General features: G+C 36.1%; 1 protein-coding gene across 1 annotated transcript; it reads right to left on the minus strand.

Moving 5' to 3' along the window:
• Positions 1-188: 188 nt before the first annotated feature.
• Positions 189-10929, minus strand: LOC112520467 (importin subunit alpha-9-like). Its single transcript, XM_025128884.1, has 11 exons — positions 10791-10929; positions 9467-9686; positions 8694-8847; positions 8003-8105; positions 6931-7115; positions 6741-6820; positions 4576-4726; positions 4098-4179; positions 3696-3754; positions 1844-2149; positions 189-696 (listed from the first exon to the last, which is right to left on the minus strand). Exons 1-11 carry the CDS (start codon positions 10840-10842, stop codon positions 532-534), a joined length of 1557 nt encoding a protein of 518 aa, XP_024984652.1. The 5' UTR covers positions 10843-10929; the 3' UTR covers positions 189-531.
• Positions 10930-13912: the final 2983 nt, after the last annotated feature.

Genomic DNA, 13912 nt, shown 5'->3' on the forward strand with positions numbered 1-13912 from the left:
CAACTTTGTTCACTTATGTTTATGAAATTTTAAATTTTAAAAAAATAAGTATTTATAATAATTAATCACAATCGTTTATTGAAAGATTGAATGGCCAAGATCGGTTAACAAAGTTAACACAAAAACTTTGGTTAACATTTGATCTTGACCCTATATATATATATATATATAGTCCCTATGGCTTTAACTTAACCGGTAAAATTGGTGGGCATCCTTAAAGAATGAGTGGAAAGTTTGTTGTTCAACTCCAAACACTACTCACCTGCCTATGGTACATGCGATGTACCTCCCTCATGATGGTCATAAGACGAGTACGACAGGTAGCTCCAGAAGGTGGCGTCATACCCTTTTTTCCCCGCAAAACATACATATATACTCGACAAGAGAAAAACCCGTATACAAGTTTAAACAAGTTAACCACCGAGTACCAAAATGTTACATGACCAACTGGTCGATACTGCCCATAGTAGGCCGGCCACCCTACCTAAACCAATCATCATATTGGTCCTAGGCCCCATTCCAAATCGGTTTCTAGTGATCAAGCCCATAGTCCTCTCCGAAATACTTGTCAACCAACTGATTAGCCATGTTCCGAAGGTCTTCATTCTCGTGAAACTGGAACCGTTCCATGGCATCAATCCCGTCCTCTTTCTCAACCAGCTGTTGTCCCTCACCGTTCGGCATCCCTCTTAACACCTGCAGATTAATCAGAAATTTGTTACTTTTTTTTGTTAACCGTGGGTGTCCGAGCCAACTTGCGGGCAGGGCCTGGAGAACAGCCAGAAAAATCCTTAGTGGCCTTGTAGAACCGGTGACCTCTAAGGAGAATCCCCAAAGGCCCAAGTCTTATTGCATGATACCTGGACTAATTGTGTACCTTGGTGTAAAATTTTATTGTAAAAACCAAGAACGTAAAATTTGTACAATTACTCGTTAAAAAACAGAATCCGAAATTTATCTTTGAATAAAATAGAATTTACAACAATCTGTGGTCATACAAATCTGTATATAAATGACTAAACGAGAACAAACAAACCCAGTATGCCCAACCCAGAGGAGGGGACTCGGGGTGGGATGTACTAATTTGGAGTTGAAAGGATTTGGAATCTTTGATGTGTTTGGTTTTTACGTTCTATTAATTGATTATTACAAAACGAACGTTTTAACATATGTTAGAACATTATTACAAACAAATCATATGAAATCTCGTGAAATACGAACTACCCCATGGGATTCTAAATCCAATGTTAGTGGGATTTCATTGAAATCACGGACTTTCCTTTAGAATCAAGGACGGATTGGAAAGGAATCCAATTCCAAATCCCGCAACCCAAACGGGCCCTTAATGTAGTAGCGATTGCTTAATGCTTCATAGATGTTATATTCTTGAAATGTGACTAACCAAAATTCCCCAGAGTGTGCAAGATGAACATTTTTCTAAACTGAAAAATGCATCAAAATTCAACAAAATTGTCTTAATTCCTATTTAGTGTAACAAAGAAAACTTTTTCCTAATCAATGTAACAGAGTTTCAAATTTTCCAATATTTTAACATTTTGACCAGTAACCTGCTAATCTTGTAACATTTGATGACACGGATGTCAAGTTTATTATCCAATTCGTTGTAACCCTTTCATAAACGAGTATCAACGTCCTCGTAAGATCAACAAGTAACCGGTCAAAAAAGGTACAACATAAGAAATTTTAAAATTTGTTACATCTATCGAGGAAAAAATCTTCATTACACTAAACAGGAATTAAACCAAACTTTGCTGCGTTTTGATGCATTTTGCCTTTTTCTAAAATCAAAAACGGTTTTTATAAAAGAGACATTGGAAATTACCAGCTCCATGAATTGAAGTCCGAGTCGTGCAGCTTCAATATCAGCAGATCTAACCAAATCGATAAAACCACGAAGGCATCCACTTCTAACAAATGAAACCAAGTGATCAGATATCAAACTCGACCTTCCGGAACCTTCAGCTGGAGCAACACAGAGGTTACCAACCACGTATGCCACTTCCTTTTTAATGTCAAATGGTGATGTTGACAGAAGCTGTAACAACAACGGTGATGCTTCACTCGTGTATATCAATTGCTTGTGAGCGACAGAACCCGCGGCTATATTTGATAGCACCCAAGCGGCTTCCTGCAGAAGGGAAATTATAACGCAAGCTGTTAAGACACATGGAACCCCTTTGAATCTCTCTCTAAAAGAGCCCTTATAGAAAGAGAGAGGGAGAGAGGGGAGGTTTATATATAGAGAGAGAGGGAGGGAGGTTCAGGGGAAAACCCACAAAAAAATGAAAAACTCAAGAACACCCTCGTAAACCATTCATTTCTATGATATGCACATGTGTATACAAGTACTCGAAGCTGTTTCTTGGTTTCTATGCACGTGTGCATGCATGTGCATACGGGACAAATTGCATACAAATTACTCGTATGCAACTGTATATACCGTCTAGATGAATGGTTACGTGGGTGTTCCTCAGTTTTTATTTTTTTGTGGTTTTCCCCTGAACCGGACCATGTTTGATGGTCTAGGTCAAGGCAATGTGGGACTCTAGCATGCCCACTCAAACAAAGACTAGACATTTCCCCCAAGAACGAAGACGGATGAGTGTGTTGAGTCCTGAGGTAGTCCTAGACCCCGACTCTAATATCATGTGATAATATGTGGAACCCCTTTGAATATCTTTCTAAAAGATCCCTTAGAGAGAGAGGGGGAAGAGGTTTCTACATATAAAGAGGGAGGTTCATGGGAAAACCGTAAAAAAATGAAAAACTGAAGAATACCCTGGTAACCGTTCGTCTAGACGGTATGCACATGTGCATACAAGTAATTGAAGTTGTTTTTTTTTTATGCATGTGTGCATTATGCACATGTGCATATGCACGTATGCATGTTACAAATTACTTGTATGCACATGTGCATACTGTCCAGATGAACGGTTACCGGGGTGTTCCTCAATTTTTCATTTTTTTTGCGATTTTCCCCTGAATCTGACCCTATATATAGACATGTTTGATGGTCCAGGTCTAGCCAATGTGGGACTTCAGCATGCCCCCTCTAATGTAGACTACACAGTGCTCCCAAGAGCGAAGGCGGATGAGCGTGTTAAGTCCCTAGGTGGTCCTAGACCCTAACTCCGATATATATAAATATATATAGACAAGCTAGATGGCCTCTGTCTAGCTAACGTGGGACTCCAAAACGCCCTCGCAAACAAAGTCTAGATGGTGCCCCAAAGAACGGAGGTAAATGAGTGTGTCGAATCCCTACGTGGTGCTATACCCCAACTCTGATATCATGTTATGATATGTGGAAACCCTTTGAATCTCCCTCTAAAAGATCTCTTATAGAGAGGGGATGTCCTACATGTATAGAAGCTTAGTGGTCCATGTCTAGCCGATGAGGGAAAACGCCCCATTAAACGGAGACTAGACAATGCCCCCTCAAATGGAGACTAGACAATGCCCCCAGGAACGGAGGTGAATGAGTGTGTCAAGTCCCTAGGTAGTGCTAGACCCCAACTATAATACCGTGCTATGATATGTGGAACCCCTTTGAATTTCTCTCCAAAAGAGAGAGATAAGGGGTCCTACATATATGCAGGCTTGATGAGCCTTGTCAAGCCAATGTGAGACTTCAACACAAACATATAATCAAGGGGAGAGAAAGAAGAGTATACCTTCTTTAAGACACGGTGCTCACTTTTCAGACACTTGCTTAATGCCCTTATAATATTATCTGCAAAGTTTACAAAAATTTGGTGCTCTATATAACAAATTTGGGTAGCTCATATTTGCTTTCAATTACTCCATCCATCATAAATATTGCCTTTATATTAGGACATGGAGCAACTTATTTCACATCAGATTTTTTTACTTAAAAAACCAAATGCCCCCACTATATCCCGCTCTAGAGTAGGGTCTTGGGGGCTGGATGTACAAAGACCTAACCTCTATCCCAAAAGATAGAGCAGTTGTTTCCTTGAAGACCCCCAATTAGTGCCAAATCAACTATATAGCCCTCCAGTAGACTGAGAACAAAGTGACGGCAAACAAAAGAAACAGAAAATAAAGAAACTAGCCTGTGATTTCGTGTCCAACAACAAGAACAGCATTCGTTGTGTAAGCATCACCTGCTATGAGATTACCTAAACTCCTTAGCACCTGCATGTATATATATATATATATATATATATAATTACATATAGGTGTATAAGTATAGTAAAAAGAACACCAGAAATGCATGAAAAGATGTATTCATGGATTATAACTATTTGAAGTTTCGAAAAAGTGAATTGTTTCGTGTAAAATTAAAAAATTATAATCCCCAGTGAAGATGTGGACATCATGCAATGAAACATTAACATACAATTGTACAAATGCTACTTCAGAATCAAAGAAGATAAAACTAGGAATTTCTTTTGTCCGAAAAACAAGTCCACTGTTAAAAAAAATTATTTCCCCACGAAAAAGTTGGCATATTTTAAATGAATGGGTACATAAGAGCGAAGAACGTATTAGCAGTAATGAAAAGTTAGCAGCTGGTTTTTTGTTTGTTACCGGAATGAGCAATTGCAAACTATTTGAGGAGGCCAATCGTTCGATAAGTAACTGAAGAAGATCAGTTTTCACAAGCACACTAGTAGCAATAGTTGAAAGAGCAGAGAGATACACGACAACCCATGCTATTTCAGTCGCTAATTCGTCATCCCTATTCATTACACATGCGAAACAAGTAGAAGAAAACAAGCATCTTTAGATGTGTGTTAATAAGCACACAAGGGAGAGGGTTAAAAAACAACATATTATTGAGATTGTAACAGAAAAAAATAAGGGGATAAAACTTCTTAATATTATAATATATCTTATAAATTAAACATAGTATTAGAATAATAGAACCCCTTATTCTCACTCTAAAGGAGTCTAAATAGAGAAGGGAAGGTTCCAACATATATATACAAGTTAGATGGATTGTGTCTAGCTGATATGGTATCCCAGAACTTCCTTCTGAAATATTCATTCCTACTAGTGGTTTATATAGAATAGAGATGCACAAAAAAGCCCGAGCCCGGCCTAGGTCCAGCCCGAGCCAAGTGAGCCCAAAGCCCGGTCCAGGCCAAGCCTCAAAGCCCGATCATGCAAAAAATTTGGGGCAGATCTGGTCCAAAAAATCCCGACCTTGAAAAGCCTGAAAAAAGTCTGGAAAAGCCCGATCGGGCCCTTTTTCAACCCCAAAGCCTGGCCCATGTAAAAAATCCTGGGCCTTTTTATTGGCTCACTGAAAACGGGGTTGGAAGGCCCGGACCAAGACTTGAAAAAGCCCAGGCCTTGTGCATCTCTATAGAAAGGGAATATTCTATTTCCCACTTGTATAATTCCACCGATTAAATTCTTACTTGTAATATGACATTAAACAAAGTCACATAGCCCTTATGCATCTAATGAAGAAGTTGAATATGAGTTTGTTGTCACAGGCCACATTGTTCACTTGAGGTCGAGCCACATCAGCCCCCGTGAATGCATGCTCACGGCCAGCTAGATCGCCTAGAAAGCATTCTTCAAGAAAGGCCACTTGATGAACTAGAACTTTTTAGGGACTTGTAGAGTTCTCTAAAATGTCCTAATCCTATAACTTCCATGTATCTTGTATTATTGCCTAGAACGCTCTAAAGTACCCTTGCTAGTTGCTACTTATGGGCTTTTCTTGCTGTTCAGCGTCATCTTTCACCTCTAGCAGCAAAGGAACGCTTGGCAAGCCGGGATTTTAGAGATGAGGCCTTTTGGCGAAGCCACTTCTTGCTTTCCAGCCGGAGTTTGCTGGGTAGCTGGCTGAATTGCGTCACCAAAAGCGACTACTTACTCTTTTTCGAAAGATAGGTAGAGGTAACTAGATATTTTTTTTATGGATAACCTAGAGAACTCCTATGATCTTAGGGGTTGTTTACTTTTTTTCCCATTAAGCCATGTATTGGTAAAGGGTTGTTTGGTTGGTTTTCCATTAAGTTCGTTATGGATAAAGTTGTTTGTGCTGGTTAGTCGGTTAATCTGTTTGTTATATTGAGAAGGTTTTTGTTTCAGAGGGTTTTTTCATAGATGGAAGAAGCGTGTTTTTTAATTGGGAGGGGAAGGTTTAGAAAAAACTTGGTTTCTGCATAAAGCTCACCCCTGTAAGCTTACTGAATAAGCCACTTTCTATATCATTAAGCCACTAGCAACAGTCATGTATAGCTGGCCAAATAAGCAGTGAGTCCCATTAAGCTCATTAAGCTACTAACAAACAGACCCTAAGTTGTCTGCATATAAAAGTTTGTCTGTCTCGATAAAAATGTATTTGTGTTTCCGTTTTTTTTCCTGAATTAACGGTGACAGAAATGACCATATGTGATACTGGATGCAAAAGAATACATGCATGACCACTAACCTTCAGCTCTATTACTTCATGTTATAAGCTCCATCCATCCCAAAATAAGGGTCCACAATTCTATTTTAGTTTGTCCCATGATAAGTATCCACTTTTAAAAGTAAGTGCCTACATTCCAATTCTACCATTAACTATGAGATGGGAAAATGCATTACTCCCTTATTTTTTAGGATACAACTGTCATTTAGTTCATTAAAAATTATAATAGTTACACATTTCTAAATTATCGACATTTTTATGATGTAATTACACATTTACACCACACTAGTGACGATTCTATCATAATGGTGTGTGAACAACTTACGATTTCCTCATGTGTCTTAGTATAGCATCCACTACACCATCAATTTTAATGAGTTCGGTTGCAGCCTTTGGGTCCGGTCCCTAAATCCACAAACACAATTTACATTAGGTAAGAAGACAAAATCGTTCCGGAATATTCCATACAATCGAGCTGATAAAGAAGTTCCAAGTAAAGTGGAGCAATTAAGAACCTTAATCAGGTTTGATAATGCCCAAGCGGCGGTGCGAACTGTCGAACCCTTGTTTGGCAACATCATTTTTGCAAGAGGAAGCAATGCTCCTTGAGAAATGAGAATATGTCTCAACTCTTCCCCTTCGCCAGCAACATTTCCTAATGCCCATGCACACTGCTCGGCTACAGGCAATGAACTCTTCTCTAGAGATTAATTTACATATGAAATGTTAGACCTTGAAGTAATATCACATAACAATAATAAGTTTGGCAAAATTTACGGAAAAAACAAGTGTTCTATGAATAATTACAATCTAAGGGATAAAAAATTAAAGTTAAGTACAAAAATCGCTCCCTAGTCCCTACGTCCAATTTAGGAGGCTCCATATCAAGTCCTCCCTCCTAATACACTAAAAATTCCCACCCAAATATCTAATGAGGGTCCCAATGGCAGATTCCATTAGGAACCTAAAGTTAAAATTGATTAGAAACCCCGGAATTGCTCACAGCACAAAACATGGCATATTCATCAAAAATACAGACGTGTTATTCATCATGAATATATCATGAATGTGTGATTCATGATGAATAATTGGTCCATATTCATCATAAATGTGTTATTCATGATGAATATTTATCATGAAGAGGGACAAACGGCATGCTGTGGGTGGTTTCCAAGTTCCTAATCAATTTTGGGTTCTTAACAGAACTTTCCTCGGGTCCTGATCATGTAAACATATGGGATCACCACAAAACTGATAAGGGGAAACGGAGGAAATGGGCTACAAAAAAAACCCTAAATATTATCAGATTTTTTTATACAATTTTACATAATTATACAAACTTATAGCCAGAATATATATACAAAAAAGAGCATATTTACCCTTATTACAGCCAAAAAGATTAGACTACCCTCAAAAGTTACCACAAGTTTTCAGATATGTAGATATTGATTTTGTATTCAAAGAATAATTTCACGTGGGGAGCATAGAATCTTCACTTTGGTTATTATCCCTCATAACTACAGCTAATATATGAGCAAGGAGACAGGCCTTATGTCAAATACCAAATCCAGGTATCTTATCACTGACCTCCAATATGAGCAATAAGTAATGGTAATGCTGGCAGCAAAGCTCTCGTTTCTTCAGGTTTTCCAGCAGCTATGTTCGTTAGACACCAAGCCGCCTCAAGCAACTGCGTTATGGGCCCAAAAATGAAAATTAAACCTTAAAACATAGTACACATACACCATTTATGTGTACCTTAATGCTCCTTCTCGATCTATATATATATATATATATATATATATAGGGTTGGGTTCACGTGAGACCGGCCTGTTTTCGTGAGACACGTGAGACAACATTTTTACACTTGAAACTTCACAACAAAATGTTGTGAAGGTAAAAAAAAAGCCGAACCTTCACAACAGACAGTGTTTTGCTGTGAAGTTTCAAGTGTACAAATATATATGAGGGAGGTTCAAGGGAAAACCCCCCAAAAATGAAAAACTGAGGAACACCTTGGTAACCATTCATCTGGACGGTATGCATGTGTGCCTACAAGTAATTGAAGTTGTTTCTTGGTTTTTATGCATGTGTCCATAATACCGAACATACTGCTTATAAATTACTTGTATGCACATGTGCATACCGTCCAGATGAAATGCTACCAAGGTGTTTCTCAGTTTTTCATTTTTTTACGGGTTTTCCCCTTAACTGACCCTATATGTATATGAGCTAAATAAAAAGGTATGTTTTGACAGAAGAAAATGGTTACATTTACCTGTTCATCCTGGGAGCCAAATGAAAGAGACTGTGCAAGTAAAGGTATTGCTCCAGATCTAAGAGCAATTTCAACAGGAGGAAACTCGGATCTAGACAATAGACGTCTTAGTTCGGAAAGAGCATTCACCTGCCTTTGGACTGCACCCTTCCCCCTAAAGATAATCAAGTAGAATGAAGCAATAATAATAAAGGTTACCCAAAGATTGCATGAATGAGAATATAGCATCTGAGTGATTTGACTGATGTCCAACTAAGAAATGGAGAAAAGATGCTAGAGTCCATAGCTCGAAATGGAAACAGCTCAAAATGTTGGAAACGTGGAAACATATCTCAACCGTTAGATGGATTTGATCCATACGGTATGATTAAAAAGACGGTACAATATTTTCTTAAACAAAAATAATCCCCCCCCCCCTCTTTGTATTATCAAAATTGGAGACGAACAAATTATACAAAAAAAGGAGCATTTTATTATCTTTAATATGGCATTCATATTGTTGTAATTTTTCATTCAGTTTTTCGTGTTTTCACCCTTTAAGGTTGTTTCCATTTGAACCGCCCCCTAGTTACATATCAGGGATATACATATTCATGCACATACAAGCATACTCAACGAATCACTGAACTAACAATTCGAATGTGGACACACATTTACACGTAGTTTTGGGGACTAGCAGCTTGTAAAACCCATTGCAAACATACCCCCAACAATTTCTCAGTTAGATAGAACTCGTCAAACTTTTAGATAATAAATATAATGAATTAACTTACTGAAAGGCAACAGCTAGCTTCAATTCTTCGACAGCAGAAGATGTCTGGGCCTCTAAAATTGATTGCTCTTCTTCGATTATCATGTCACTGTCAATGGGAACATCCATATCACTGCTAACTCCCACTCTACATAATCGTTTGGTTCGAAACATAGCTTCTCTTCTTTCTCTACCCACTGAAACAGCATGTTGCCTTCTCCTTTGTGCAGCAGCATTCCCAACTACATTACCAGATAACATTTTTAGCACAAGCACTGGGGACAAAACATGTGTATGTACCAAGTATATGTGATATATATATATATGTATGTATATCTATATCTATATGTATATGCACATGTACATATATGTATATGTATATATACATATATAGATGTATATGTATAGGTATATACATATACATGTATGTACATATATGTATATGTATGTATGTATGTATATATATATGTATGTATGTATATATATATGTATATGCATATATATCTATATGTATGTATGTATATATATCTATATGTATATGTGTATATGTATGTATATATATCTATATGTATATGTGTATATGTATGTATATATATCTATATGTATATGTGTATATGTATGTATGTAGGGTCAGATTCAGGGGAAACTGCAAAAAAAATGAAAAACTACCACCCTAGTAACCGTTCATCCAAAAGGTATGCACATGCACATACAAGTAATTTGTAAGCAATTTGTCCGGTATGCACATGTGCATGACATGTACACATGCATAAAAACCAAGAAAAAACTTCAATTACTTGTATGCACATGTGTATACCCTCCAGATGAATGGTTGATGAATGGTTACCGAGTTTCATTTTTTGGGGTTTTCTTTAAACCTGCCTCTTTATATATGTATATGTATAGCAAAAAGATCATTGGGTAGTTAAAACAATCAGTTTATCTACATGTCTAATTCCAGTTCCTATTCTAGAATTAGTCGATTGGTCAGTCAATACTCCAAATTACCTCTAAGTATTAGCGTAATCCTTCAAAATTCAAATCCTCCTCGAAGTAAACAACAAAGGCTCCCTCCATTCTCTATATTACTTTCTTCCCCTAAAACCCAGATAATTTTTAGTAAATTTTAAGTAATTTTATAAGTCAATGTTGTAAGGGTTCAAATGCAAAACAGCGACATAGAGTTGTTTCATCATACAAAAAGAACCCATGAAGCTATAATCTACTTAATTTGTTCAGTCAAACATACTCAACAACAATAACTCAAAACGATAATCCATCAAATCACCAATTGCAAAAACGCGTGAATTTGAGCTGTAAAAGTGAAAACAGAAGATAAAGCATGCCTGGATTCTTGATGGGATCTCTCCTAGGTGTCGCTGCGCTTTCATCGGCCATTGATTTGACTCCGAAAACGAAGCAAAACTCTCTGCAAACTCGAATGGATCCAAATTTACGGGTTTGGAAGATATGGGTTCCCTTTTTCAAATCGACAGTTAAGGGGGGTAAATCGTATACCTAAATCCTGATGTAGCCAGATGAGCGGGTTCATGAAATAAATATAAATTTTGGACAAATAAATATATTTATATTTTTTTGTAATTTCTCTGCGTATAGAAATGAGAAAAAAAATTAATTAAATTAAAATATGTTATTTTTATAAATATATTTTTATTTATTTTAGTGAAATATAACGGATGAATAAATATATAATTTTATAAATATCTGTTTGTTTATCTCTTAATAGTTCCATTAAGAGTCAACATCTGAATCGCTAATAGGTGAATCTTGTTTGACGAAAAAAAAAGTTTGTTTTTTTAATGGTTCTAAAACCTTCTGAATGATTTTGTATCATTAGTCTCCCTTAACCATTTAAGCACATTAATTTTATTGTAAACAATTATCGAACAATTATGTTTTATTTTGTATTGTATCATGAGAGTCTCTTAATCATTCTACACCAAACCAATCATTCTGTACCAAACCATTCAGTAAGTGTCAAACAGTGTCTTACTTTTTTCCCCTCCCACCCACAGATAAAAAATTAAGAGGAAATCAGTATTATTCTGTTACATTCCTTTCTTTCCTTAAAAAAAACTCAAAAATACAATATTTTATATTTCCACCTTACTTTCCTTTCACTTCCTTTTCTTTGTAAAAAAAGACTTGAGAACATGGAGTTAAACTGTTAATGCCGTCTTTGATAACTCAACGCCTTAGAGGTTGATTGGTTTGAACATGAAATGAAAATGACATTTCCCCAGTTTAATTTGAAATGAAATTATGGGTTTGTGTGCAACATGTCAGTTATACTGTATAAAATCAGACAGTTTCTTTTATACTTAATCTCATTAATTACTGTTTAATATCTTTAACCATACACTCTCTTAATTATAATATCTTACGAACATGGGATACGTGTTTTATCACGTATCAAATATAATTAAGCCAAAACAAACATTGAATAATCGCTAAATGAATAAATGGTTTGTTTGTAAATGGCTTAATGGGCTCGGGATTATATTTGGGTATTTGTTTGCAACTGTTGATTAAGCCACTAGCCAATTGCTTTAATTTGTAAGACCCCACATTAGTTGAGGATGGAACAAAAGTTGCCTTATAAGGGGTTTGATACCTCTTTAATCAGACGCATTTTAAAACCATGAGTCCAGGTGTGTGGACAAAGTGGACAGTATTTGGTACGATTGGTCTGAGATGTTACATAGTCCACATAACATAGTGCTTGTCATTCATCTTATATTCATATAAATATAGATAAACTCATCAGCCTCACCCGTCTCGCCTGTCGTTGCTCCCTTCTTGCCACAACTTGTTCTTGATCTTTTTCTCATCATCGTTGATCCCATCATCTATATTTAACAAGCATTCTATCTCGTCGTCATTTGGAAGTTGATCCATTCATTTCCTCTGACTCCAACGACTTCTAGACCGTCATCATTTTTATTCGCATATTGATCAACCCTTCCCATTGACATGCATGTGCGTTGAGGTGCGAATGGTTGCAAATTTGTTTCCATATGGTATTAGATTGTAGCTAGACGACAATCAGGTGAAGCCATTGACTAGAAAACGGTGTCGCCTGCCATTAAAACCTAAAATAAACAACATGCTAATGCATGTAATGTATTACAACTAAGATTATTGGTCATTGTCATACTCATCTAATAAGATAAATAACATCAATAAATGCTTACCATGCAAGTGTTTGGAAAACAAAAGTCGAGTCTTACAGATCATTTATTACAACCGATATTCACTTAGAACGATCAAACCCAACGAACAAATAATGGGTCGTTTCGTTCAGTTGGGGAATTCAAATAGAAATTAAAATGAAAATGATATGGAACGAGTTTTCATTCCCCCCGGTTTAACATGCAACGAAATTCTGGAGGAACGGACCAATTATATTGTATCAAAACAAACAATTTCTTTCATTTTCATTTTCACTGATCAGGTATGTCCTGACATTTTATAGGTTTTGGGCAAGATGTTAAAAATGACCTTCGACAAGTACGGAAAATATTCAATATATTGATTTTATCATTAGAAATAACATTGAATTCAAAAAGTGTTAACAAGTCTTGTAAAACCGTTTTTTTCAAACATTCCCACTTTTGTATACTAAAAAAAACTGGACCCCAATTTCTTTTGGGTCCTGGACATGCGTCTGACCTGCCCTTGCTAGAGATAACTGATTATTGCTTAATACCTTAAAACAAACACCCATTGATATCAAAACCTTGCTATTATTTCAGATAAAATGTTCATATAAAAAGTAAATTACGATTTCATTCTTGTGATTTGTTAATTATTTCGATTTTCGTCCTTTTAGTTTAGAAATTGAGATTTTCGTCCCTATGGCTATACAATTTATATTGCATAAATAATTTATACGTTTAAAATATGAGGGACCAAAACACTAAAATATTTAAATTACAGGGACTAAAATAACAACAAATTATAAATCATAAGAACAAAAATTACAATGAATTACAAAACATATGAACAAAAACCACAATTTCTAAACTATATGGACGAAAACATCGCAATTTTCACCAAACCATAGGGACGGAAAACTTAATTTAGGTCTTGTTTGTTTTTTTTATAAAAAATATTTTATTAGCCTCTTATGTCTGGTTCATTAAGAGGTAAGATCATTCAGACTGTTTGTTTTTTCCAAAATTTTAGAGGTACTTATGTCTTATTGTCCTCTTGGTTAGATGTAAACGAACATCTTATTTGCCTCTTATTGTTTTCTTCAAACCCTCAACAACGATGTTTCTCAATCGACTAACCTTAATCGATCATTTATCTCAATCCTTACAAAATCAATCCTCATGTATCTCAATTGATGTACTTTAATAGAATTTAAATGTGTTAAATATTATTACTGACATATTTTCGTTTAAATGAATGCTAATTATATAATTTAGATGTAAATTTCGTA

This window comes from Cynara cardunculus (genome assembly GCF_001531365.2).
Source record: "Cynara cardunculus var. scolymus isolate 2C chromosome LG 10, CcrdV1, whole genome shotgun sequence".
NCBI classification, from domain to species: domain Eukaryota; kingdom Viridiplantae; phylum Streptophyta; class Magnoliopsida; order Asterales; family Asteraceae; genus Cynara; species Cynara cardunculus.

Excerpts from the sequence above, each read along its gene's own strand:
- LOC112520467 (XM_025128884.1), bottom strand. The coding sequence starts at position 10,842 with ATGGCCGATGAAAGCGCAGCGACACCTAGGAGAGATCCCATCAAGAAT. Across the intron at positions 8,106-8,693 it reads TTGGCTCCCAGGATGAACAG|TTGCTTGAGGCGGCTTGGTG; the intron begins GTAAATGTAACC and ends CCCATAACGCAG. Across the intron at positions 2,150-3,695 it reads AGCACCGTGTCTTAAAGAAG|GAAGCCGCTTGGGTGCTATC; the intron begins GTATACTCTTCT and ends TCCCTTCTGCAG.